This window comes from Onychomys torridus, chromosome 15 (genome assembly GCF_903995425.1).
Source record: "Onychomys torridus chromosome 15, mOncTor1.1, whole genome shotgun sequence".
Taxonomy (NCBI): domain Eukaryota; kingdom Metazoa; phylum Chordata; class Mammalia; order Rodentia; family Cricetidae; genus Onychomys; species Onychomys torridus.
In genome coordinates, this window is record NC_050457.1 from 51,014,265 (window position 1) to 51,037,765 (window position 23,501).

The 23,501-nt window shown below is 42.9% G+C and overlaps 1 protein-coding gene across 3 annotated transcripts in view; it reads right to left on the reverse strand.

Annotated features, from left to right (window-relative positions):
• Positions 1-6,085: 6,085 nt before the first annotated feature.
• The window catches only part of Npr3 (natriuretic peptide receptor 3), a 63,607-nt gene continuing 46,191 nt past the window's right edge, over positions 6,086-23,501 (reverse strand). For 2 of the 3 annotated variants that reach the window (XM_036207128.1, XM_036207129.1), the window contains exons 4-8: positions 20,435-20,570; positions 13,833-13,927; positions 10,787-10,922; positions 8,137-8,224; positions 6,086-7,141 (exon numbers count right to left, since the gene is read on the reverse strand). In XM_036207128.1, the coding sequence (XP_036063021.1) occupies positions 7,030-7,141; positions 8,137-8,224; positions 10,787-10,922; positions 13,833-13,927; positions 20,435-20,570 (567 nt within the window). In that variant the 3' untranslated portion in view covers positions 6,086-7,029. The remainder of the gene's footprint in view (positions 7,142-8,136; positions 8,225-10,786; positions 10,923-13,832; positions 13,928-20,434; positions 20,571-23,501) is intronic. The other variant, XM_036207127.1, reaches the window with a different exon arrangement.

The window sequence follows — 23,501 nt, forward strand, 5'->3', positions numbered from 1 at the left end:
CCAGCAAATCACAGCTTCCCAGGAGTGAATTCTGAGAGGCAATCCAAAAGACTACCTCAGCAGTAGGGGAGGGAAGGAACAGGGGACAGAAGGCAGATGTGGCATGACCCAAGCAGTCAACATTGGCTCCTTCACTCCGATGACAGAACCCATGTTTGGAAGAAAGTATTCTAGCCCTCTCAAAGCATGTAGCTATCAGACTCCCCTTTCGGTTCTTTTCCATGCCTTCTTCAGAGGTGCAGTCCATCCATCATGACATGGAGGCTGCTTCCATCAAACCAGACTGAAAGAAAAAGAAACTGACTGTGACTTTTACTAGACGAGACCCTCCTCGCCTTGAAAGTCTTCCAGATTACTATCAGTTTGCCTAATGCCATGGAAACAGACAAATACAACAATTTTGTGGAAGGTTTTACAGTATGCCAGGCAGGTGGCTAAGTCTAAGGTCATGACAATCTAGTGCCAGTATTGCTTTCAATTTTCATGCAAGGTCACACAGCTCAAGGGCGAGAGCCAGGCTATGAAACAGGAAGGACACAAGTGATCCTGAAGCATGTCTACTATAAGGTGTGTAGCACACAGGTCTGTGCTCGCACCCACTTCTGGTCTTTCTCACCTCCAATGCTTGAACTCTTCCACCTCTGGTGATTATGAGGACTACACTAAACCTGCACAGCGATTCTTTTCCATTGCTCTATTCCGATGCTAATAGATGATTTGGGGGAAAGCTCCTTTTTAAAGATGTATGGCTGTTGGCATTTGTCACATTAATAGTTGCTACTTAAGCCAACACTAGGTGCTCACGGTTTAGGATTGGGTCAGAGCCCTCAATCAGTAGTGTTTAGGTCACCTTGGGGCTCCTTGATAAGACATTGCTCCATGGTCCCAATAAGGCATCCTTGGCCTCTCAAAAGTTGCTGGCTGCAAATGATGTTTAGAGGGGACTGAGTGGTAGGGATAGAGAGAAAGGATCAAAGAATCCATGGTCCCCAAGATGAATGGAAAAGCAGCAGGAATTAGTACCTGTTTCTAGAAGACACCTCCAGGCTTGCCCTTTATTCCTACCTCGCCTCTCCATGCTGCCTCACTCCAACCAGCATCCAGGTACCACATCACTTCAAACACACTCCCAGTATGAGTAACATCTGTGGCATCATTCAGGGACCTCACTGACCATGATATCAGGACCAAGGGGATACTGCTCCAGCCATACCAATCACTATGGTGACTTCCCAAGGAGAGAGATAGCCTTTTTTTTTCAGCCAACATGAAGCTAGAGACACTGAAGGCTGGTCACTCTGCCTGGTACACAGAAGCCTAAGAGCCCTTTGGACAATAGGACTGAAGGTCTCTGTAATGTGGGTGATGGGCATAATAACATGAGTCAGTAATATCAATGGAAGCACATGGTGTCTTTAGATGCGCAGGTTCAAAAAGAGTGGTTGTTCTCCATGCCACCCTCTTCCTGTACCTGCTAAGTCCATGCACTTAGGGTTTGGCACTCTGTGATGACATTATCTTTGTGAGTTTCCTTTTGTGAGACAGAAATTCTTTAGTCCTTTCATGAATGTCATTCAAACTTTATAATCCATGATAACTACTAATTGGTCTTTTACTTCAGCTTATTCAAAAATAATAGAAAATTCTCAGAAAACTTGGATATATGCAATATATGTTAGTCAAATTATAGACAGGCAACTGTTTCTGTAGAGTATATGTTTAATGAACATATTGTTATATTTGGAATATATGTTATTCTTGCTTAATATAAACGTTTACAAGAACACATACACATTTATATCCAAAAACCAAATGAAGTAGATTGTTTAAAAGACCAGTTTTGCACCAGAAATAAAATATATTATACAAAACAGGGCTATATCCACAGTCATTAATTCTCACTTTCTACACAAATGACAATAAATTAAATCACATTATATGCAGATAGTTCTACTTACATTAGAATAGTAAGCTGTATGTAGTTAGTGCAGCTTTGACCTTTCTACCAAGTTCATGGTAGGTTTGTGTTGTTTGGTGGTCCTGGGTTTAAATTAACCATGAACAATATGGCTCAAAAGACACTGGCTCCAGGACTGACCCTCTGCAATGCCTAGCTCATGACCCCTGCTTTCAGCTATGCACAGGGAACAACGCTCCAATTCTTAGAACCACAGCACCTCGGGCCTGTTGAGGGCACATCATTGCTGACTTATATGCTAGACCACATTGAACATTTTCAGACACAGGCACTGAATCATGAATAAGATACTCCATGTCAAAATCCACATTTTCTTCTTTCTTTGCAGAAATAACTCCTTCTCTACCCAATAATAATTATACTATGATATCTTTGTTCTAGAAAAGAAAAATGAATTTGGTAGCCTGTTGTGATTCATGCTTGGTAAATGGACCCTTTGTTCCTGTACATATAAATTTATGCCTTTAAATATGGATTAAAGAAATGTAACATTTTTTTATTAACTCTGAGGTCTATTTGTTCAAATCTCTCCACAAAGAATCACCTCATACCTGATACACCAAAGAGTTTTTGTAACATATGGATTTTTTTTTTTTTACCCCTGAGATTCTGCTCTCATTGAAATCCTTTTCATTGTGTTTGAAGTGACTTAAAACATAAACACCAACATTAGCTGGTTCAGAATGCTCTGGTATGAATTAACATGAGTAATTAATGAGAGATTTGAACAACCTCCAACCCAGCACCTTTTGAGAGTTACTTACATCCCGTCGGCCTATAGGAGACATTTGAAAAAATCTGTGCAATGAGAACCAAAGCCAGGCTCATTAGTGTACATGAAAAGCACAGACTTGAACTGGCCAAGTTACTGTAAGACTTCTGATTAGAAGACAGCTACCTCCTCACAGCCAGTGCTGTTTTGTCTTTTTCTCTGAGTAAGTGTGGAAGTCTCCTCACAAGTTCCCACCTGCATGGAAAAGATGCTGGCACATCTATGGAGCCATGATGGATAGTAGGTGGGGCTCTGGGAAAAAAGCAGTAGAGACAGTGTCAGCTCACAAGTTCTTCTCTCTGTTGCCTTGGGAGAACTAAGCTTCTGACTCTTCTCACTGGGTATGTTCAATGCTTCTTGTTGAGACTGGCTATTACAGAAGGTCTAATCTATTCATTACTCATCAGTTCTAAAGACCAACTCAAAGAGAGACCGGTCCCTCCAGTGCCACCAGCTTATTCTGTTTCTATGCTGTCCCTAAAGCATCCTGTGTTTCTAGACAGTTTCCTTTTTCCACTGAGTGAGAAACTCAGTTCTTCTGAAGTCCTGAACCACAGGGTGTAACCAAACCAAACCTATGACCTGTAGGTGGAGGGGCCAAGTTTCAATTGGCATTTGCCTTCCTAGCTGCATCCACGAGGGATCCAAGTTCTTTGTGTCTCAAGAACATAGGCACTAGTATTTTCCAATTTATAAACACTATTCTTTCCTTTTCTTTCTTTTTTTTTTTTTTTTTTTTTTGTGTGTGTGTGTGTGTGTGTAAAATAACTGCACAAGTAACTCAGCTTTGGAAAGCAATGGTGTCATTGGAAACAGCTTCTGAACCCACTCACTGTGTGTCTGAGATATACAAGACCTCCCTTTTCACTTCCCACTGCCTATCAGAGATCCCTACGATCAGTCCCAACCAGAAGAAAAGAGGAAAGTTGGGGACAGCAAGGATACATGTGCCATCTGCAAAGGCACAGGAAGCCTGTGAGCAGGAGGAAGTGACTTGGCATTCCAAGCTTTTCATTCACAGGAGAGAGGAAATGGGGAGGGGGACATCTGCTCTTGTTCCATAGGATTCTCCTTCTCTCCCACGAGTTCTGAGATGTAAAGAACTATTTTAAGGCCTGTGGAACTATATCTGTGGTTCAGGAAAAGACACACCAGTGATTCTTAAGAGCAATATAACGCTGAAGGGATTCCTTCTAAAACCTCTGTTTGGGTGGAAGAGACATGTCTCCACACAGAAGTTTTATTTCTGAGTTTATCTTCTCTCACAAACATATTGGCTATAAAATTTGTGTTTATTTCCAACACCATAACTATATGCTTATTTTAACTTGTGTATGAACTTATATTTGACTAGATGAGAAAAATACTCATAAAATATCCCCCTTTGAAATCTTAAGCATTGGAGTTCAGAGTAAAAATGTATAGACTGGCTTAAGATCTAAAGTCTCATTTAGTTTATTATATAATAGTTGGCTACTGGCAGATTATGAATGACTAACTGCCTCTTCGCAGTTAGGAATTTAAGTTCCACAATACAATCCCTACAGTTCCTAACCCAGGGCCACCACGGAACTGACATCTACATTCTCAGCAAAGGTTTGCTAGCTTAGCGATGTTTTCAAAACTTGATGTAGCTTGGGCAACTCATATGAAGATTTATTTTTTTTCTGAGACAGGGTCTCACCATGTAAACACAGCTGACCTCACTATGTAGACCATGCTGGCCCTAAACTCACAAAAATCTATCTATTCTGCCTTCAAAGTGCCAGGATTAAAGACACTTTGCCTAGGCCATGTAAAGATATTTAAGGAAGAAAAACTACATAGTGGACATGTAAATGACCTTAATAATTGTAGAACTGCTTTAAAATTATAAGAAATGACTCCATATTCCAGAGATGTCATAAGTCACCCTGTCTTTTTTAAAAGGCTGACTCCCTTCTCATCTTTCACATCTTACCTGGGGGTATGCTATTAAACTTGGAAAAATTCCTCTAGCTGAAGTAGAAATAAAAGACATTAGCTGGAACAATGCTGCCATGAATTGGGCCACCATATAAATTCAAGGAAGGTTAGAAATATTTACACCGAAGAATATAGCCAAGTAGAGGACTTTCCCCAACACCACCCTCCTATAATTAACACACAGGTTCAAAAAAAATAAAAATTACAAAATGAATATCTCTGAAATATATGAAGAGATTACTTCAAAGCTAAAAGAGAGAATCAGCTCTCTGGTTCGGATGACTGAAGCAGTTGCAATCTGTCCACACTGTTCTCATTATGTAAGTCCCCAACCATCCGCCATTGTTTTTCTGAGCCCTACTTCCCAGACTCTCTGCCAGCATCGGAATTTTGAAATTTACCTTTCTTGCCTACTTTTCTTGGCTCTTTTGAAGTCAACACTTTAACCTCCCAAATGCAGAACCACAATTTAGCTGCTCCTAATGTTCACAGCAAATTCTTTTATCCTCTGCTTTCCATCCCATTTCCTGAACCATGAAAAAGAAGCGCACCTCCCACAGAAACAGCCCGTTCACTTTGACTCGAGAGAGATGCAATCAGACGCGGCAGACCTTCCCGGGGAAGCAAGCGTGAAACAGGTTCCGGAACTTTCACTCAGCTCTCCTCATGAGTGAACCTGAGGGAGTGATACTATTTCTCCCCCTTTAAGAAAGGCATGATTACAAGATGGCGCCTTTGTTCTCTCCTCAAACGATAAAGTGTGAGAACTCAAATTTAAACCTCAGTCAATGCACAGAACTGGGTGCAAATCGGATACCCAGCAAAAGTTGGCTCAGTCCTATTCAGGATGCACTTGTCTATCCTAACGCACTGTGGGTGATTCGTGGCGGCAGAAAACCTCTGTGGGGCTCAGGGGACATGGCAGGAATCAACATTCCCTCTTTTATCCACATTTTGATAAATCACACTCCTTTGAATTTATCATTCCTCTGCTTCACTGTGAATTCTCATCCTCAGTTTGCTCTTGAGGGAAAGGTTTGCGATCTGTGTAACCTCTGCTTAACTCTACTGACTTCCCTTTCTCGGTTTTGAAGTGCATCATTTGGCCATAATTAGAAGGGATGTAGCCCTCCAGCATTTAAAACAATTAAAAATGAAACATGGCTTACCATCAAAGTATGCCTTTAGCCGGGCGGTGGTGGCGGCACATGCCTTTAATCCCAGTACTCGGGAGGCAGAGCCAGGCAGATCTCTGTGAGTTCGAGGCCAGCCTGGTCTACAGAGTGAGTTCCAGGAAAGGTGCAAAACTACACAGAGAAACACTGTCTCAAAAAACCAAAAAAAAAAAAAAAAAAAAAAAAGTATGCCTTTAGAGTTTGTAAGCTGAACATGTTTCTAGATGTCTGCAGTCACAGTAGCAATAAGCAGTTAGTATTTGGCCATAGCCAAGGGAAAGAGGACAGTAGAGAAAGAGAGACCACCCCATTGCCACCATGGATTTCTCACACACTTTCTCCATGCTTTTAAAATATAAGTGAAATTTAATCTTCAAACTGAAAAAATAGACACATTTCTAATACCAAAATATAAGATTAAAATACTTAAAAATAAAATGTTAGCATGAGTAGGGCTTTTTTTTTTTTACATCATAAAAGGAACATTTTAGATTTGCTTTTCTTATATAAATCCTCCTAGCTCACTAATATTTACAGTTTTCCAGAGTAGCTTTTCTGAGACACTGAGAGAGACAGGGAGGATCCTTTCTTGAGATATGAAGTCAGACCTGAATGTGGACATTGGACGCAGCCCTTGTCTACCACAAACCTGTCCGCCGGCTCCAGAGAGGGGAGCCCTGCATTCCCAGCCTTTGAGATTTTTTTTCATTCCATTGTCCTCTTATTGGATGTTAAATTCTTTCCAAGAATATTCTACTCGTAAAAAGTGTTTTATTCTAGCTACAAAACATTTCATTTCAGAAAAACCACATTTTTATATCCTCGTGTGAAAGGCCCCCCAAAGCCATCAAGATATGGAGACACCAGATTTTCAAAACATAAATCTAGTCCTATGCCCTTGCAGCAGTGGGAACACCTAATAGAATGGCATCCTATCCTTATACTTGTTTGCCATGAGATGGAAGGCCGGGAGGCAGATAGTGATTAATAATCATTCCTGAGCTTCTAAAGGAAATTTAAAGTGAAATGACTACTGCTTAAAACAAAGAGTTCTCCACGCACGCACGCACACCCTTTCTCTTCCACTGATGTCTCTCCTTCCATCCATCTCTCGAGCGGACAAAAGGGGGTGCGTTCTTTTAAGCCACCGAAAAATGAGATCGGATGGAATCTTCACGTAACTCTCGATGTTTCCCGATGTTCCTTTCTTCCTGCTGATTTCGCCTCTCAATGGTTATTCTGTATTTCTTCCTGGGTAGAAGCAGAACAAATGCAATAATAAAACCTCACTTGACAATAAAATACTATGGTTCCTCTCACAAAGAATGCCTTCCAGGGACATCTGGGTTAGGTTTGATAAATTGGAAGTGACACAATATGAAACCCTGGTCAGAGATTAAAGCAGTGCGCCCCGAGGCATCATGTCCTTATTCAGGGAGGAAAATTGGCGTGCTTTCCGAAATTTAGCAGAACAAGCCTTCCTCTTCTTCCCCGGAGCCTGTGGGTTCAGTCTTATCTATTCTGCCCCAGAAGCTCTACATGACTCCCAGGATATGCCCCCAGATAAAGATCAGATTAAGTGTACTGTGACCAAAGGAACAGGAACACGATTGTTTCCACAGAGAGCCACATACACCCAGACTTACATATCCGTGTGAAAATGAAGAAACCTTGCAAATAAGACGTGAATTCAACCAAAGATTACAAAAGAATGGACCACCACCACTGCAGCAAACAACCAAAACCTTGAACACATGTACATATTACCAGTTTACGAGCCTCGAGGCTGGGCCACCACAGCTGAGCATGTGACTTCTCCAAACACAGAACACATTGCAGCCTGGATCAGAGCTCACTGGGAGCTCCCTCCAGACCTTTAAGGTGACTATGGCCACTTATTTCTGAACTGAAGGAAGTCAGAGGACATAGGCTCATTCTTTGTCCAGATTTCCTCTTTGCGTTTGCATTTGGTAGGTAGAAGGGATTCTCATAAACATATCTGTGGTCCAGAGATCCCAGCAACTCTCTGGCCCATGGTAGTGAGAGGACAATAGAAATCCATAACCCAGGATGACCACCAGACCCAGCATGGCACCAAAGAATGGCTTTGATATTTTAATCACCATCCTTCTTCTTTGGGGGAAAAATGGTGTGAGCAAATCACAGGGAGCATTATGCAAAGACAGGAAATGAAGACCAAAAAAAAAAAAGACAGAGTGAATTTGAGCTTCATGAATGGTCCCTACCTGAAAAAGTAGAAGGCCATTAGCAAACCAGCACCGAGCAGGGCCCCCACCACGATTCCTGTCACTGCTGATTCTTCTAGACCACCTGCTTGAAAAGGAAACATCAATAATCAGAGCTCATTTTGAAAAATAAGTATAAATACTTGGATTTGTGTTTATCTCCCAGATGAAACAACTTTTCCTTTCTTTGTGTATATAGACAAGTGTGTGTGTGTGTGTGTGTGTGTGTGTGTGTGTGTGTGTGTAGATATAGATAGATAGATAGATAGATAGATAGATAGATAGATATAGATATAGATATATTCTGAGAAATCCTAGACTTTCTTCCTTGCTCAGTTTATAAGGCTTAATATAGGCTCTTCAGAAAGCACTGGATAAATGTGCTGTTACAGAACAGTGAAGAGAACAGTAGCAAGACAAGTTCTGAGTTGGGCCGGGGACACATGGCAGTCATCCTAGCATTTGGGAAGATGGATTTCAAGTTTGAGGCCAGCCTAACCTACATAGCAAGGTCTGTAACAGGGAAGGAAGAGGGAGAGAAAGAAGGGGAGGAAGGGAGGACAGATTCAAAAGAATGACGGATGTGGAAACAACAGATTCAGGAAGGATTTGATGAGGCTGGAAACTGAAGATTTCAGACACACCCATACCCTTTTTGAGTTCAAAGTCAAAGAAGAAATGCATGGATGAACAGAGGCACTGACCCAGCTCTTCTGTTTTTCACAGGTGGATGGTGACACTTCAAAGTGCTGGAAGGTTTGGGGGAAACTGCCTTGGGTCAGTATTCTGTTTTTAGATGTTCTCTCACCAGAGCCAGAGTTCCATCTCAAAATGTCCTACATAGCTTTATGAAAATGTAAGCCACTTGGATCAGCCCTTCTCTTTGGGAACTCAGTTCTAGAGAAATCAAAGGCTACTCTCCTTGCAGAGTTTAGAGTAAGCCTGCACAGCACAGTCTCATGGGCTCCTCAGGTCTCATTGGCTCCTCAGATCAAAGCTGGGTACATTTCACTTTACAAGTGGGAAAAGCAAGGCTTGGTGAGTTGAAGGAACTCTCTTGGGGTCCCCAAACAGGCAAAAAGCAAAGTCAGATTTTGGATCCAGCCCTAGAGACTATGTGGTCAACACACTCCTCCATTAATTCTTTCTCATAATTATTGCATGGATATAAATTCCTCACCATTGAAAGACAGTTCTAAACACCTATGTGGCCTAGACAGGTGTCTCCATGCCGGGTAAGGTGACCTGCTGACGTCCCATGCAACCTAAGTTAGAAGCTCATTTTTTAGTAAAAGAGGAGGACCTGTAGGGCCCTGGCCCCTGTTTTGGGTAACTGTTGCATTGCTTGCTGACCTTGACCTTGATATCCTCCCTATGCTAATTCCCTGCGAGATTCCACCCTCCTGAATGCTTAAGGGAAGTTCCTTGTTTGTGTATCCAGCATATTGGGCGTTAACAGCTTAGATGCAAGATTGTAAAACATCAGAAGCGGGATTGGAGACTTAGCTCAGTAGTAGAGCGCTTGCCTAGCAAGCGCAAGGCCTGGGGTTCGATCCTCAGCTCAAAAATAAAATAAAAAAGAAAATATCAGAAGCAAACTTCTGCCATCCAGGGTTCACCCATTGTGCTGTAAGCCTGTATTTAAGACCTCCTCCCTCCTTCAATAAATGTCATTCGGCATTCAAAAAAAAGAAACAAACAAACAAACAAAGACAGTTCTGAGACATAATGTTCATTCATATACTCACCCAACATCACTAACTAGCCTGAAAGATTGATACCTCTTGTTCTTCCTGATGTTTACCAAAGCCCCTCTGTAGTGGGTAGCCATCCCAGCATTGGCCTGGAAGTTCCAACACCCATTGAGGCTTCAGTAATGATCACGCCCACAAGGCGGGGCAGAGGAGGGAGCGGAAGAGGGAGGAGCAGGAGGAGGTGGCTCTCTTGGGGCCGGGGACACGGGACGCTAGAGGTGGACCGAGCAAAGTTCTCCAGAGAACGCCGCCGGACTACCCTATACCTTTGCCAGACTCTGCGACCTACCCCTTCATTTGTAAGTTACCCCACAAAATAAACCTCCCTTTTAACTACGTGGAATGGCCTTAATAATTTCACCAATACCCCTCAAAGACAATCAAGTCTGAAAACATTCCTATCCCTGAGGAAGATACACTTGCTTCTCTATCTGCATCCCGAAACTAGCCGTAAATAATATATTCAAGCCTTATTTGCCACTTTGTAAGTTGCCAGGTGTTAAAAAGCATTGTCTGTCCCATCCTGAGGATTTGGAGGTCAACTGTAAACTTTGACAGCAACAATGAGAATTGTTATAGTAGATGAATAAGAGACAGTTAATATTTTCATTTTTCCTTGAAGTGAAAACCTCTAATAACAAAGAGATTGTAGAAAGAGATATAAATCCTGGCAGAATATGTTACCATTTGGAAGGAAAGAATAAAGGGAAGAAAGATGGATGCTTCTGGGAAAAGAGGAGGGGTGGCCATTTGCAAGTAGTTCCCATGGGTTTGGAGACATCAGGTAAAAACATGGAGCTTTCAGAACATGAGTCCCTGAGAACAACACGTGTCAGACTCACATGAACCTGGGATTGAAGAAGAGGAGAAACAGTGGGTTAAGTCTCTGAACTTACACGATTTGCAAGGAGAGCTATTGGTATGCTCCACCATTCTGGTTTCGTCTATTCTCAGTTTCAAAGGGCCCCAAGGGTATTTGACGTTGGATCGCATTTTGAACCGGCCTTCTTTTCCAAAGTAATCGCCAATGACCTACAGAAAGGCAAAAGTCAGATTACAAAAGGAAAGGCCAAACAAAGGTATGTGTTCCCAAAGGAGGCTTAAAGCTCACAGCCTTGCAGGAGCTCCCCCAAAACACAGCCTGGCCTACACAGGCTGCCTCTGTGCATCACCACCTGCAGGAAGTGACAGCAGTGCTTCAAAAAAACCGCATGAGAAATGGGAGGGGGCTCCCCTGCTGTGCACATGGACTATCACAGTGGCTTTTCATGGCAGCGAAAGAATCAGGGTCATATAGTCTTGAAAAGGTGTAAACTCGACAAAGACACTGCCACCTGAGTCCTGTCTACACTGGAGGCTACACCCACCAATGTTGTCCCTAGGTATTTATTCATCAGTTGCTACTGCATAGTGGGAAGGGTGGGTTTTTCATGTCCCTATGAAACAATAATCTACAAATTCACAAATTCACAGCTTTGTCCTGGCTCATTCCATAGGGCCCTGTCTGGCCTTCTGCCACAGAGCAGTTAGCCATGTAGAAGGCCCCTTTCCCTTAGGGATATGCAACATAGCCAATGTTACTGCATACATACTTAGGTTAAGCATAAGACAGGTACATAAATTGACATATTATTATAACACTAAAGAATATCATGTAGAGAAAGATGGCTTCGGAGATAAAAGCCATTGCCACCAAGCCCTAAGACCTAAATTTGATCCCCAGACCCACATGGTGGAATGAGATAACCAATTCTTACAAATTGTCCTCTGACCTACACACACACACACACCCACCACCACCACCACCACCACCACCACCACACAGATAGATAGATAGATAGATAGATAGATAGATAGATAGATAGATAAATAGAATTTACAAAATTGTGTCTTTGAAGAGCTTTCTGGTTGAGCCTCCTTTGGTTAGTGCTGTGCCCTTAGAGGTCACACTCATCTCCAATGAATTCACTTCTTGTGAACTCTGCCATTACCAGACTGAACTCTGTTTCATCTGTCACCTTAGACCCCTGGAAAATCCTCATTCATTCATGATGTCATTGCAGGGTCACACTCCAGTTAAATGACTATTAGATCAGTCACATGAGCCAATCTGACAGTGTCTTCTCACACACAGCCTCTAGGGATTCTCTTCTTTTGTTTGGACACACACTTGTGGCTCCTGGGTGGCCTGTGACATTTCTGCTCCCTCCTGACTGAGATACAGCAGGGTCTCGCACAGGCTGTATCTACACAGGGTCAAAACAATTCTAGGTCCTCATAAAATATGACAGTGACTGTTATGTGCTGAGCATATCCCAAGTGCACTGCAACCTCACAGTGAGGTAAGATGGACTATCACTTGCCACCTTCTCCAGAGGAGGAAACTAGACTTTGGACAAGACCTAGAACTGGAGAGATATAGCTAGAGGGTTCCTGCTCCCTCACCCCCTCCACAAAGGCAAGGCGTACCCCACACAGGAAAACAACAAGTATCTTATGCCAGTGCCCACAAACACAACAACCCTGATGACCTTCATTAAAGTGGGGAGAATTGTGTCTGCCCCTCACCGACAGCAGCACTCTGGAGAGGGGCCCCGGCACCTTGCCGGGTCAACACAGTAGAGCTGGCCTATGTGTGGGTAAGCTTCCTCTGACAGCATGAAAGCAGGAGAACTGGCCCCTGCTTGTTGCTATAGAGGGTGAACTAGCTGGAGCAATGTCTGAGAGCTCACCCTGGTGGTGAGGATGGGGGGAGAGGAAGCTAGGGTAGTTGGTGGGCTAAACAAACCTGCAACTACCCAAGCCTAAAACCAGAGTTATGAGTTAGCCCACCCCAATAACCACCCCATTTATGATCTGCTGGAGTATGTGGAGGGGCCTGTCCTGTAGATTCGAAGCTGCAAGACCCCCAGGAGACAATAGGGTATCCAAGAGGAACCCCAGTGAGGTCCCAGTGAGGCCCCAGTGAGGTCCCAGTGAGGTCCCAGTGAGGTCCCAGTGAGGCCCCGGTGAGGTCCCAGTTTGATGCTACAGCATAAACCAGAGTTTATACTCAAACCAGACTCTTTGCAATGTACACTTGCAAGTAAAAATATGACAAAAGGATATACTGTGAGACTCACTGTGTCACACTACAGCTTCCATGACAAGATGATTCTTCTTTTTTTCCTCTTAAAGTTTATCTTACTTTATTTTATTTTATTTGGGGCTCGTGCAAGGACAGAGGGTAGATACAAAGGGATGGGGAGATGAATGGGATTGAGACTCATGATGGAAAGACACAAAGAATAAATAAAAAGAAAGTTTAAAAAAAAGAGTGATGACCTTGTAAGGAGACAGGACGATTATCGTTATCTGCTGAAAATGTATCTTTCAGCAGAAACACTTAATATTTATTTAATGTCTACTTCTTTCTCTTTATTTGTCAATTCAAGGTCATGTGTTACTTTTCTAGGTTTCATTTCATGTGGTTTGAATGATGTCATGAGACCATCTGGGACAATATTATGATTCACATATTATAGCTGAAGAAACTGAAGCAGAGAACCCCTGGTGACTGTCACAGACTCATCTTCAGTCCAGGACAGACTTCCCTGTCCTGAAACTCCCGTCTTTTGATATAACAACACCTGAAAATTTGTAACAACCACTAGGGAAAAAAATCTGGAAATGCAAGAGGCCAATAAGCTGCACTTCCTGTGTCCACTGATGCCCTTATTACACAAGGCGAAAGAGTGACTCTTGACGGCTTGAAGGTAGGACTTCTCTACTGAGAACACACATGGCAGTATGTCCTGCCTTCTACCTGTTCCATCAGTCAACAGCGAGCTTTTTCTACATGGAAGGCTCATTTTTCTTTGAAGGGTGCTTTGGACACCAGGACACTCACTGTCAGAGTCCCCACTTAGAAGAGTGACCAGTGCAGACATTTCCTTTACTCACTTCTTGGGTGCCTGCTTCCATGTCAGTCATGGCAACCACGGAGAAGTCCCCATACCGATCCCCGTTGGCATCTATGGACACCTGCCCAGCGATACCTACAGGAGAGGTAAAGAACTCTGTGTCAGTTACTTATGGTACCTCTGCCTGCCAAGAAAACGAATTGATGGGATTTTTTAAAACAAATTCATGCCACAGGGAATCACATCAGACTGGAAGCATTTATGTTGGCACTTGGAAAGACATTGTAACTTCGTCTGTGTCTGCATTCCTAAATTCTTAACATTTCTCCATTTAAAAAAGAAAAAGAAAGAAATGATCTTTGGGTAATACTTTTATTAAAAAAAAAAAAAAGAACAGATTAAGGCTAATGCTAAAGGCAATGTGCTTATTCTAGAGTTTTGATTTTTTTTTCTAAAACGTAGCCAAGAAGTAAAGATGTCTTCTCATACATATGTTCATATGATCATTGGACAACTCTCATAAGGAAAACCAGTCTGGCCCAGGATTCACTGAGCATGCTTCATACAGGCTGCATTAATACACAGGAGAGCAGGAAGCCTAGTTGGTGGGTCCCTGGAGCCAATGTCTAAAGAGCAATTCTTCATTGCCCAATGTGTGTTCATTCATTGCTTATCCAAACATTATCTGAAAGATTCCTGGGTGCTGAATTAGCAATGCAGAAAAGGTTAAGTTATAGCAAACAGACTCTTTGATCAAGGAGGGGCCTGGACTGGGGATTAAGCTTTTCCCATTAGAATCATACTGTTTGGGGCCAGAGAAGTAGGTGAAGATGCTTACCACCAAACTGAACATATGTCATAGGTTTGATCTCTGGGACCCACATGGCAAAATGAGCAAACAGACTCCCAAAAGTTGTCCTCTGATTACACACACACACACACACACACACACACACACACACACACACACACACAATAAATAAATAAATAAATAAATAAATAAATAAATAAATAAATAAATAAATAAATAAAGTTTTAAAATATAATATAATTTTGAGCTGTTTTTCTTTTCTTTCTTTCTTTTTTTCTTAAGGAATCAGAATACTGAATTTGCCATTTTGTCTATCCCTACCTCTGCAACTTTGGCCAAGGCATTAGTCCTCTGAGCCTCAGTCTCTACAACTAGTATAAACAGGCATAAGATCATGTTCCTCCCAAGAGGCTGTAGAGATGGTTACATGAGATAAAACACGTAGGGCATCTCCACCAGCTGCTTAAGCAACGCCAGCTGTTTGCCTCTCCCGGTGTCACTGCTGCTATTATTATTCCTACAGGTTGAGGAGGAGCCCTTAGCCCAAGTACTTGGGACCAGGCATGTTTCCGATTTCAGATGTTTTCAAATTTTTTAATATCTGCATATACATAATGAGACATCTTGGGGATAGGACACAAGTTTAAACATAGGATCTTTTGTTTCATATACACTGTTACATATAGCCAGAAAATAATCTTAATATAGTATTTTCAGTAATTTTTTGCATGAGATAAACCTCCATGATGAGGAGGTTTCCATTTGTGCTGTCAGTTTGACACACAAAATGTTCCAGTGTGGAGGCATTTTTGAGCTTGAAATTGGGGCATGGAAGATGCTGGTTGAAAGTTGCTGTTACCATCACTGTGCTTGCAGTAGCCGGGAAAACACTTGAGCATGTTCTACCACTCAGACGACTCAGCACAATGGCTGGAATTCATTTTTTTAAAAAAGCAGGCATTATGAAGTCTCTATAAGGGTACCTATGGTTCAAACCACTATCAAGAGTGAAAGTCACTGGCCTGGTTTAATTTACAAAGACCCTAAGGCAAAAAAAAGAACCAGAGAGCTCTGAAGTGTCTAATGAAGGGGTCCATTTGCATGAACAGAGCCTGTGAGATACAAGGCTGGGGCAGAGCAGCCTGAGCACTGAGGACCCACCCCTCTTGACTGGTGATGGTGGGTGCTCACAGCAGCTAATCCCCTAAAGGTCACCAGAGAACAGTGGCTGGTATTAAATCATCTGTATTTGCGTCTTCCTTCACTAAGTAGCAGGAAGTGTGCCCCAGCCATGTTCTAATTAACACAAGCCATTTATTTTCTTTATGGGAGAAGTCTGTGCCATTCTTAATTGGTGCTGCCATCAGGTTGGTCCTCCCCAGAAGTAATGACTGCCGCTGTAAAATGAATGTCTGCCGAGAAGCATCCCAAGGGAAAGTTCCATCCTCTTGTGTGGTTTGGAGAGGGCAGGCGTTTGGGTTTACTGTCCTTTGGGCTGTGGTTTGAAGGTCCACTGATTTTTCCAGACTTTGGGTTACTTTTCTGGAAACAGAATGGAGTTACCATTCATCTTCATTTTTTGTCTTCTTAATACAGGCAGGTTTCAAAGGATGCACCTATCACAAGCTCGTGCATCCTTGAGAACCTATAATACTTCAAATTTTATATATAGTGTGTGTACATATATATATGTAAATGTGCATATGCCAATACATACATGTGTATAAATGCATATACATATACATATACTTATTAGTTCTCCAAACATTGTGGCTATCCAAAATCACTTGTCATTCTGTTCAGAGGTGTTTAGGAAGGTGTGTCCTGCTAAGTGTTCTGCAGAATGTTTTATAAGGCGCAGTGGCCCTGGTAATCCAACACCTCATTACACCTTTAAGTTATTGCAATTCTGCCAAGAAATGGGGTGAGAAGTTTCGGGGTGGCTGCTTTGCAAAGTGAGACTTCACTTAAGCGTATAAAGCAGAAGGTGAACTTGTTAGGAGACAGCAGAATTTTCCTGTATATCAGCAATGATTCCTTCTAACCCGGTTTCTGTTTGCCTAGAGTGGAGCTTACGTCCTGAGCCACACACAGTCCTGTTTACCCTGCCCCTCTGACCTCTCACACAGAGGAAACACCGCTTCTTCTTGGACCACTTATTGAAAGTCTTGAAAGTTGATCATAGGTTTCATGGCAATAAAATCCAATTTTGTCAAATAACATCCAGGGTATTTTTTTCTCCTCACAACTTAATGGTCACTTACAGCAACCACTAAAATTAAAATTGTTTTTAATGTTAGGAAGGTTTGAGTTTTTCTTCACACATCCACCTTAGAGTTCTTTGAGGGGCTCCCTTCAAATGGACTGCTGCTTAGCAAATAAAATGGACTCTCTGATCCATTCAAATCCAAACTCACCTTGGATTTTGGACATAGAAGATTCTAATTGTAGACTCAACTATACAATTTTTTATACTCTTGGTGCATACTGACTGTGTAGATCTAGCCCCAAAATGGAACCATCGAGACGATATATGAGAACATGTAGCGTCTGTCTTAGCTCTAAACAAAACTGTATCCCAGCCGTTGTGGGCACCTGCCCTTCTCTCAACAACCTCCCTCAGTGGGGCCTCTCCTCATCCCCAACTCTGGCTCCTGTCCCGCTGTCAGAATACCAAGAACAAATGACCACACCATGCAGTGAGTAAGAGCTAAGAATGGGATGTGCCTGACCAAGGTTGTGTCCCCACACACCAGTTTCTTGGTGTATTGTGCACAACTTCTGGGAAATTTGACTTTGTCCTAACATACCCCCTGAACTACCCTATTTGATGTCTGCCCCTCAGCTGAATCAGGAACAGGCAAAACAAGTTCATCAAGGACGGTTTTTCACCCCAAGCAACTACTTGTCTAAAATGAAAGCTGTCACTCTTGTCTAGATTAAAACATGGCGTTCACTGAAACCACTGTAGAGAAAAGAAACTTACCTGTAGCCCCCACAGCTACTACCCAGACAACCCAAGCTAGAGTTCTACTCCTTCCTACTGTCCTTCCCTTTTAATATCTGAGGACAAGCTGAGGCCATGGAATGTAGAGGGGACCATCCTGTACTCCTCTCTCAAATCGAGATCTGGCTTTGTTCTTGTCATTTGAAAAGTCTCACTCAAGTGATTACAAGTAAGTATAGGTATACTCCAGCCTACTAAAGGGCTCACAGGACAAGTTGGCATGATGCAGAACTGAAAAGGCCCTCTTCAGTTAACTTACCCAACCTCCTTACAGAGAAAACAGGGTACTAGAGGATGCAGGCTCCTGCTTACAGTTTCCCCAGTCTGCACTCTGTGTTTATAGTTCTCAGAAGATGCTCACCAGCACGCTACAGAGCAGCCATAGGGCAAACGATCTCCATGGAAACTAAAGTGGCTTTCTATTTCAGCAGGTTTCCAGGTCCATGGGTCTGGCCCCAGAGCATCTTGAACTTTGGGTCCCATCACACCACCCCATATATTCAGATGTCAATCAACCACATAGACCTCCCAGCTCCTTGGGGGACAATCTCCTACCACGTACACTCAGACTGCAATGCACTTGCTGCCTCCTCTGGGGTATAGTCTCCTAAAATGTCTTCTGCCACCATCAGGTCCCAAACAGCCATGCCCAGAGGCCTTTGCTTGACAGCTCTAACCCAGCAGTCTCCCCACTCTGCTTCGTTTTACAGCCCCTGGGGTGGGGGTGAGGGCACTGCCTGTTCCCACACACACACGTTGGCATGTAAGATACACTGATTATCTGTGTTCGCTGCTTCACCCCTGGCTCCTTGAACAGTGCCTAGGATATCATAGATGCCTGTTGAATGTATCAGACAAGTGAATAGATTGATGCATGCTCCAGGAACCAGCTCATGCCAGTTTGGAGTGCTGGTGAGGTAAGAGGAAACCACTCCCCTTATATATGCTATTGACAAAAAAATAGAGATTAGCTGAATTTTCTGTAAGATGTTTGACAAATAGTCAGCCCTGAAAACATACTTACAAGTAGTATTATACTGACTGAACAGGTTATATTTAAGACTATATGTGTGTGCATACATATGTACATAGGTATATACACATATGCATATAGTAATAACTAGTGGAAAATGAAAGAGGTCATGAGTGTGAAGGAGAGCAGGAAAGAGTATATATGAGGGTTTGGAGGGGAGAAAGGAAAAGGAGAAATGTTGTAATTATTGGTGAGAATGCAAACTTGTACAGCCACTTTGGAAATCAGTATGACAGTTCCTCAGAAAATTAGAAATCAATCTACCTCGAGACCTAATGATACCACTCTTGGGCATATACCCAAGGAATGCTCAATCATACCACAAGAACACATGCTCCAACTATGTTCATAGAGCATTATTTGTAATAGTCAGAACCTGGAAACAACCTAGATGCCCCTTAACTGAATAATGGATTAAGAAAATGTGGTACATGTACACAATGGAGTAAAAAATAATGACATCATGAAATTTGCAGGCAAATGGATGGAACTAGAAAATATCATCCTGAGTGAGGTAACCCATTTTGGTGGTAAATGAATCAACAAGGCCTATGAAAAGAAAAAGAAGATTGGCAATATTAAATGCACTTTATAAAGCACCAACATACTTTGAGACCCAAACCCTCACCATTAGAAATGTTCTCTGTGAAATATTCACAAAAATTCATCAAGGTGTACAAGAGCCTATAACACCATATTGCAGAATACAAAAACAATAACTAACAGAAAGAAACACCAATCCAAGGTAGATTAGAAGCTGAGGGTGGTGAAACCTGTAATCCAAGTACTCTGGAGGCAGAGGCAGGAGGAGTGCCTTGTGTTTAAGACCAGTCTCATCTATATAAGCAAGTTCCAGGTCAGCCAGAGCTGCATAGTAAGACCCTGCCTTGAAACAAACAAAAAAAATTTAAGGAAATTATTATACAGCAGAATCACATTAACTCTCATTTTAAAATAGGAGTGTTCATAAAGATATTTTGTTTTTAAGCAGGAATTAATATTCACTACTTTGAAAGTCAAAAAAAGCAGAGGGTATGGAACTGCTAACCAGCTCTGACTACCAGGTTGAATATGACAGCTAACATCTTCTGCATTTCACTGAAACCAACATGGTCTGAACACGGGGATGTACACCTGGATTAACACATTTTTAAGCCTGACTGCAGATCTTCCATACTGATTGTACTTCAGTGAATATGGCTTATGTTAAATGTGATTCTTTTTAAGTACACAGGGCTAGGGAGATGCCTTTGTGGGTGAAGTGTTTACTGTACAGGCATGATGATCCAAGTTCTGACTCTCAGCCCCATGTGAAAAGCTGGGCACACTGGTTCATATCTGTAATTCTTGTGCTAGCAGAGACAGAAACAGGCAGGTCTCAGGGGCTTGCTGCCCAGCCAATCTAGCCAAAACAGTGAGCTCCAGATTCAATGAGAGACTGCGTCAAAAATTAAATTGGAGAACAATGAAACCTGACGTGAAGCCCTAGCTTACACACACACACACACACACACACACACACACACACACACACCGTAGTGTATGTATTGTCTAAATAAACAAGGAACAGGATAGTTTTTAATGAAGTAAAATTTGCTCAAAGCACATTCACATGCATTACATTGTTTGATCTTATTTTTACAAGCCTGTGAGGTGAGTTGGCTTATTCTCCATGCTTTAAACCTGGAAAAAGCAAGTCTCTAAAAAGGGTCTTTGTTGCCACAAAAAGCAATCACAGAAGCAGTGAATCACTTGGCTGTGGCATTGCTGCCATGGAAACCAAATCCCTACCTTCAAAAGTCCTGTTCCAGGTCTGCTGGATGATTTTCCCCCCATCCTTCTTGCTGTAGCCAGCTCTGAGTACTTCGTGTAAAGCCAGAACGTAGAGGAGGATGGCATCATGGAACCCTTCAACAAACATGTTCACCTGCAAAGGAAACCCACTGAGTGAGTCTAGGAACCTGATGATTCATGGTCATCAATGACACAGCAAACAAAATGGTCCATCCTGAGTCTGTAGGTGTGAGATAAATGGAGGAAGTGGGCAGAGCTATCAAAAGTAACTACCAAGAGTCTTATCATGTTTTCCTGACTCTAAGTAGGAAAATCTCTTCCTGACTTGAGAATTTAGAGAGCAAACATCATTACAGAGGTCAAAGCAAACATCCTGTTGTCCAGGTTAATTATTCCAAGAACTTCAACCCTCTTTTCATGCAGTTCCTCTTCTGCCCACATCTTCCATCAGCCTCAACTCAGCATGAGTCCAGCTCCCCGGTGAATCTGCTCCAACTTCCACCACCTATATGATCTCTTTACATTCTGAGTATAGGACACATGGACAGAACAGTAGTAACAGGGCAAGTTAAAGCAGAGAAGTCAAGAGTTTGAGGCCAGCCTACACTACATGGCAAGACCTTGTCTCAAAATATCAAAACAAAACAAAAAATGTAGGTATCCATTTGTTCATATTCAACAAAATTTTTATCAGTTGCCAACACATACTAGAGATACAAAGAATGGACACAGTGCTTTCTGCCTGCCTTGGGAGGGGGCAGCGTTGACTTCTACTATATTGGCAATAACTCCTCAGTCTCTCTTTATCCTCTGCCAAGCTCCAAGGGCAGAATGGATGCATCTTGACCATTGATACATTTTGTTCAATCTCTGGCTCAGGAAGGGTATCCTTGCTCTCCATATACTTGGTTTCATAAATGGAAACATTGTCCATTGAACATAAGGAAGTTCTTCATCATGTTGAGTTTTGTTTCACTAATTGGTACCTGTGCACATGGTGTGGAACCTTCTTCAAGGGTAATTGCAAGAATCATATGGGATCACAGCATAAAGTGTTTGGTGTGTATCAATTATACAACAACTAGTTTTATGGACTGTATGATGTTCTCAGTACTGTACTTGAGTCTTATTTAGAATACAGTGAAAAGACATAAAATAGAGCAGTTAGTATTATAGACTGGGGAAGGATGATAAAGAGAAACTCAATGGTGGTGGCAAAAGTTGAACGGAATTCTGAAAATTAACAGATATTTGGAAGGGCAGAAGGTTGGAGAAAACACTCTGAGTAGAGTCATGTGACAAAGACCTATCCTGACCACTGCTACATTAAAAACAACTGTTCTGCTGGCCTAGAGCCAGAAGGGCAAGCCACATGTACAAGCAGCAGAAACTCAGACCCCTGAGATCAAGTCCTCCTTGGGGAACTTAGATTGTCCTTACTAGGCATCTGATCACTTGACTTAAATGATCCTCCTTAGAAAGACAGTAAGTCCCTTCCAGCAGGTCCCATTTCCACATTTACACCATTACAACATAAACTGGAGGAAAGTGAGCAAGTCCCATCTTGAAACACTGAGTAACTTACAAACTCTGTACAGAAGGCACAAAATATTCGTACCTTGTTTCAGAAGTCCGAGTTAGTGACAGAAAGCCATGGCTACAGGAAGAATTGGGGACTCCTCAGAGGACACTGGGAGATGCTTGTGGGAGAAACTGCCTGCCCTGTCACTGTACAGAGGACCCAGAGGAAAATGCCTCCACTAACCTTCTGTACGGCCTGACTCTGCGGCCTATTCACCAATGGTGTCCCCTGGTTCAAAGGCACACTCACAGACAGCATCCCCTGGTTCAAGGGTGCACTCACAGACAGCATCCCCTATTTCAAGGGCACACTCACAGAAAGCATCCCCTATTTCAAGGGCACACTCACAGACGGCATCCCCTGTTTCAAGGGCGCACTCACAGAAGGCATCCCCTGTTTCAAGGGTGCACTCACAGAAGGCATCCCCTGTTTCAAGGGTGCACTCACAGAAGGCATCCCCTGTTTCTAGGGTGCACTCACAGACAGCATCCCCTGTTTCAAGGGTGCACTCACAGAAGGCATCCCCTGTTTCTAGGGTGCACTCACAGAAGGCATCCCCTGTTTCTAGGGTGCACTCACAGAAGGCATCCCCTGTTTCAAGGGTGCACTCACAGAAGGCATCCCCTGTTTCAAGGGTGCACTCACAGAAGGCATCCCCTGTTTCTAGGGTGCACTCACAGAAGGCATCCCCTGTTTCTAGGGTGCACTCACAGACAGCATCCCCTGTTTCTAGGGTGCACTCACAGAAGGCATCCCCTGTTTCTAGGGTGCACTCACAGACAGGCATCCCCTGTTTCTAGGGTGCACTCACAGAAGGCATCCCCTGTTTCTAGGGTGCACTCACAGACAGCAGTTCAGTGCCCAGTTTCCTTTGTCCTCATCCAAACCCTTGTTGAGCCCTGTGTTGCACTATGGGAACAAATATTTCAGATTTGCCAAAGCCCAGAGTCTGGGCTGCTCCAGCGCTGCCTTTCCTAGCTGTGATCCTACCTCCTTCTGGTCCTTCAATTCCTCATCTAGAAAATGAAAGAAACGACGGGACCTTCCTCACGAGAATGCTATCTATTTTCTCTAACTTGAGAAACGCCAAGGACCCAAACAGCCTCTGCCACCACCGCCTCCTGTCAGCTGTTATTGCCGCGGTTGTCTAGAGATGAGGACCAAACCCAGGGATTCTGCCTAGCTTCTAATTCCAAGCAGCAACATCCAATAAGCGACCTACCTTACTGACCCATTTTATACTTAATGGAAAGTACAGCTTCTCTTTCGCGCTCTGGTGCCCAAGACAGATCTCTTATAACATCATGATTCTAACGATGCCTAGTAGAATGGTACTGTCCAAGATGGTCTGTCCCACTGACCCCCGGGGAGAGGTGGAATATAGGACAGGTTCAAGGTCACAGAGATCTTGTAGTCAGCAACTAGCTGGATCCACAGTCCACCCAGATACCTCACTCCGTTTCTCAGTCTCCCGATTCCTCA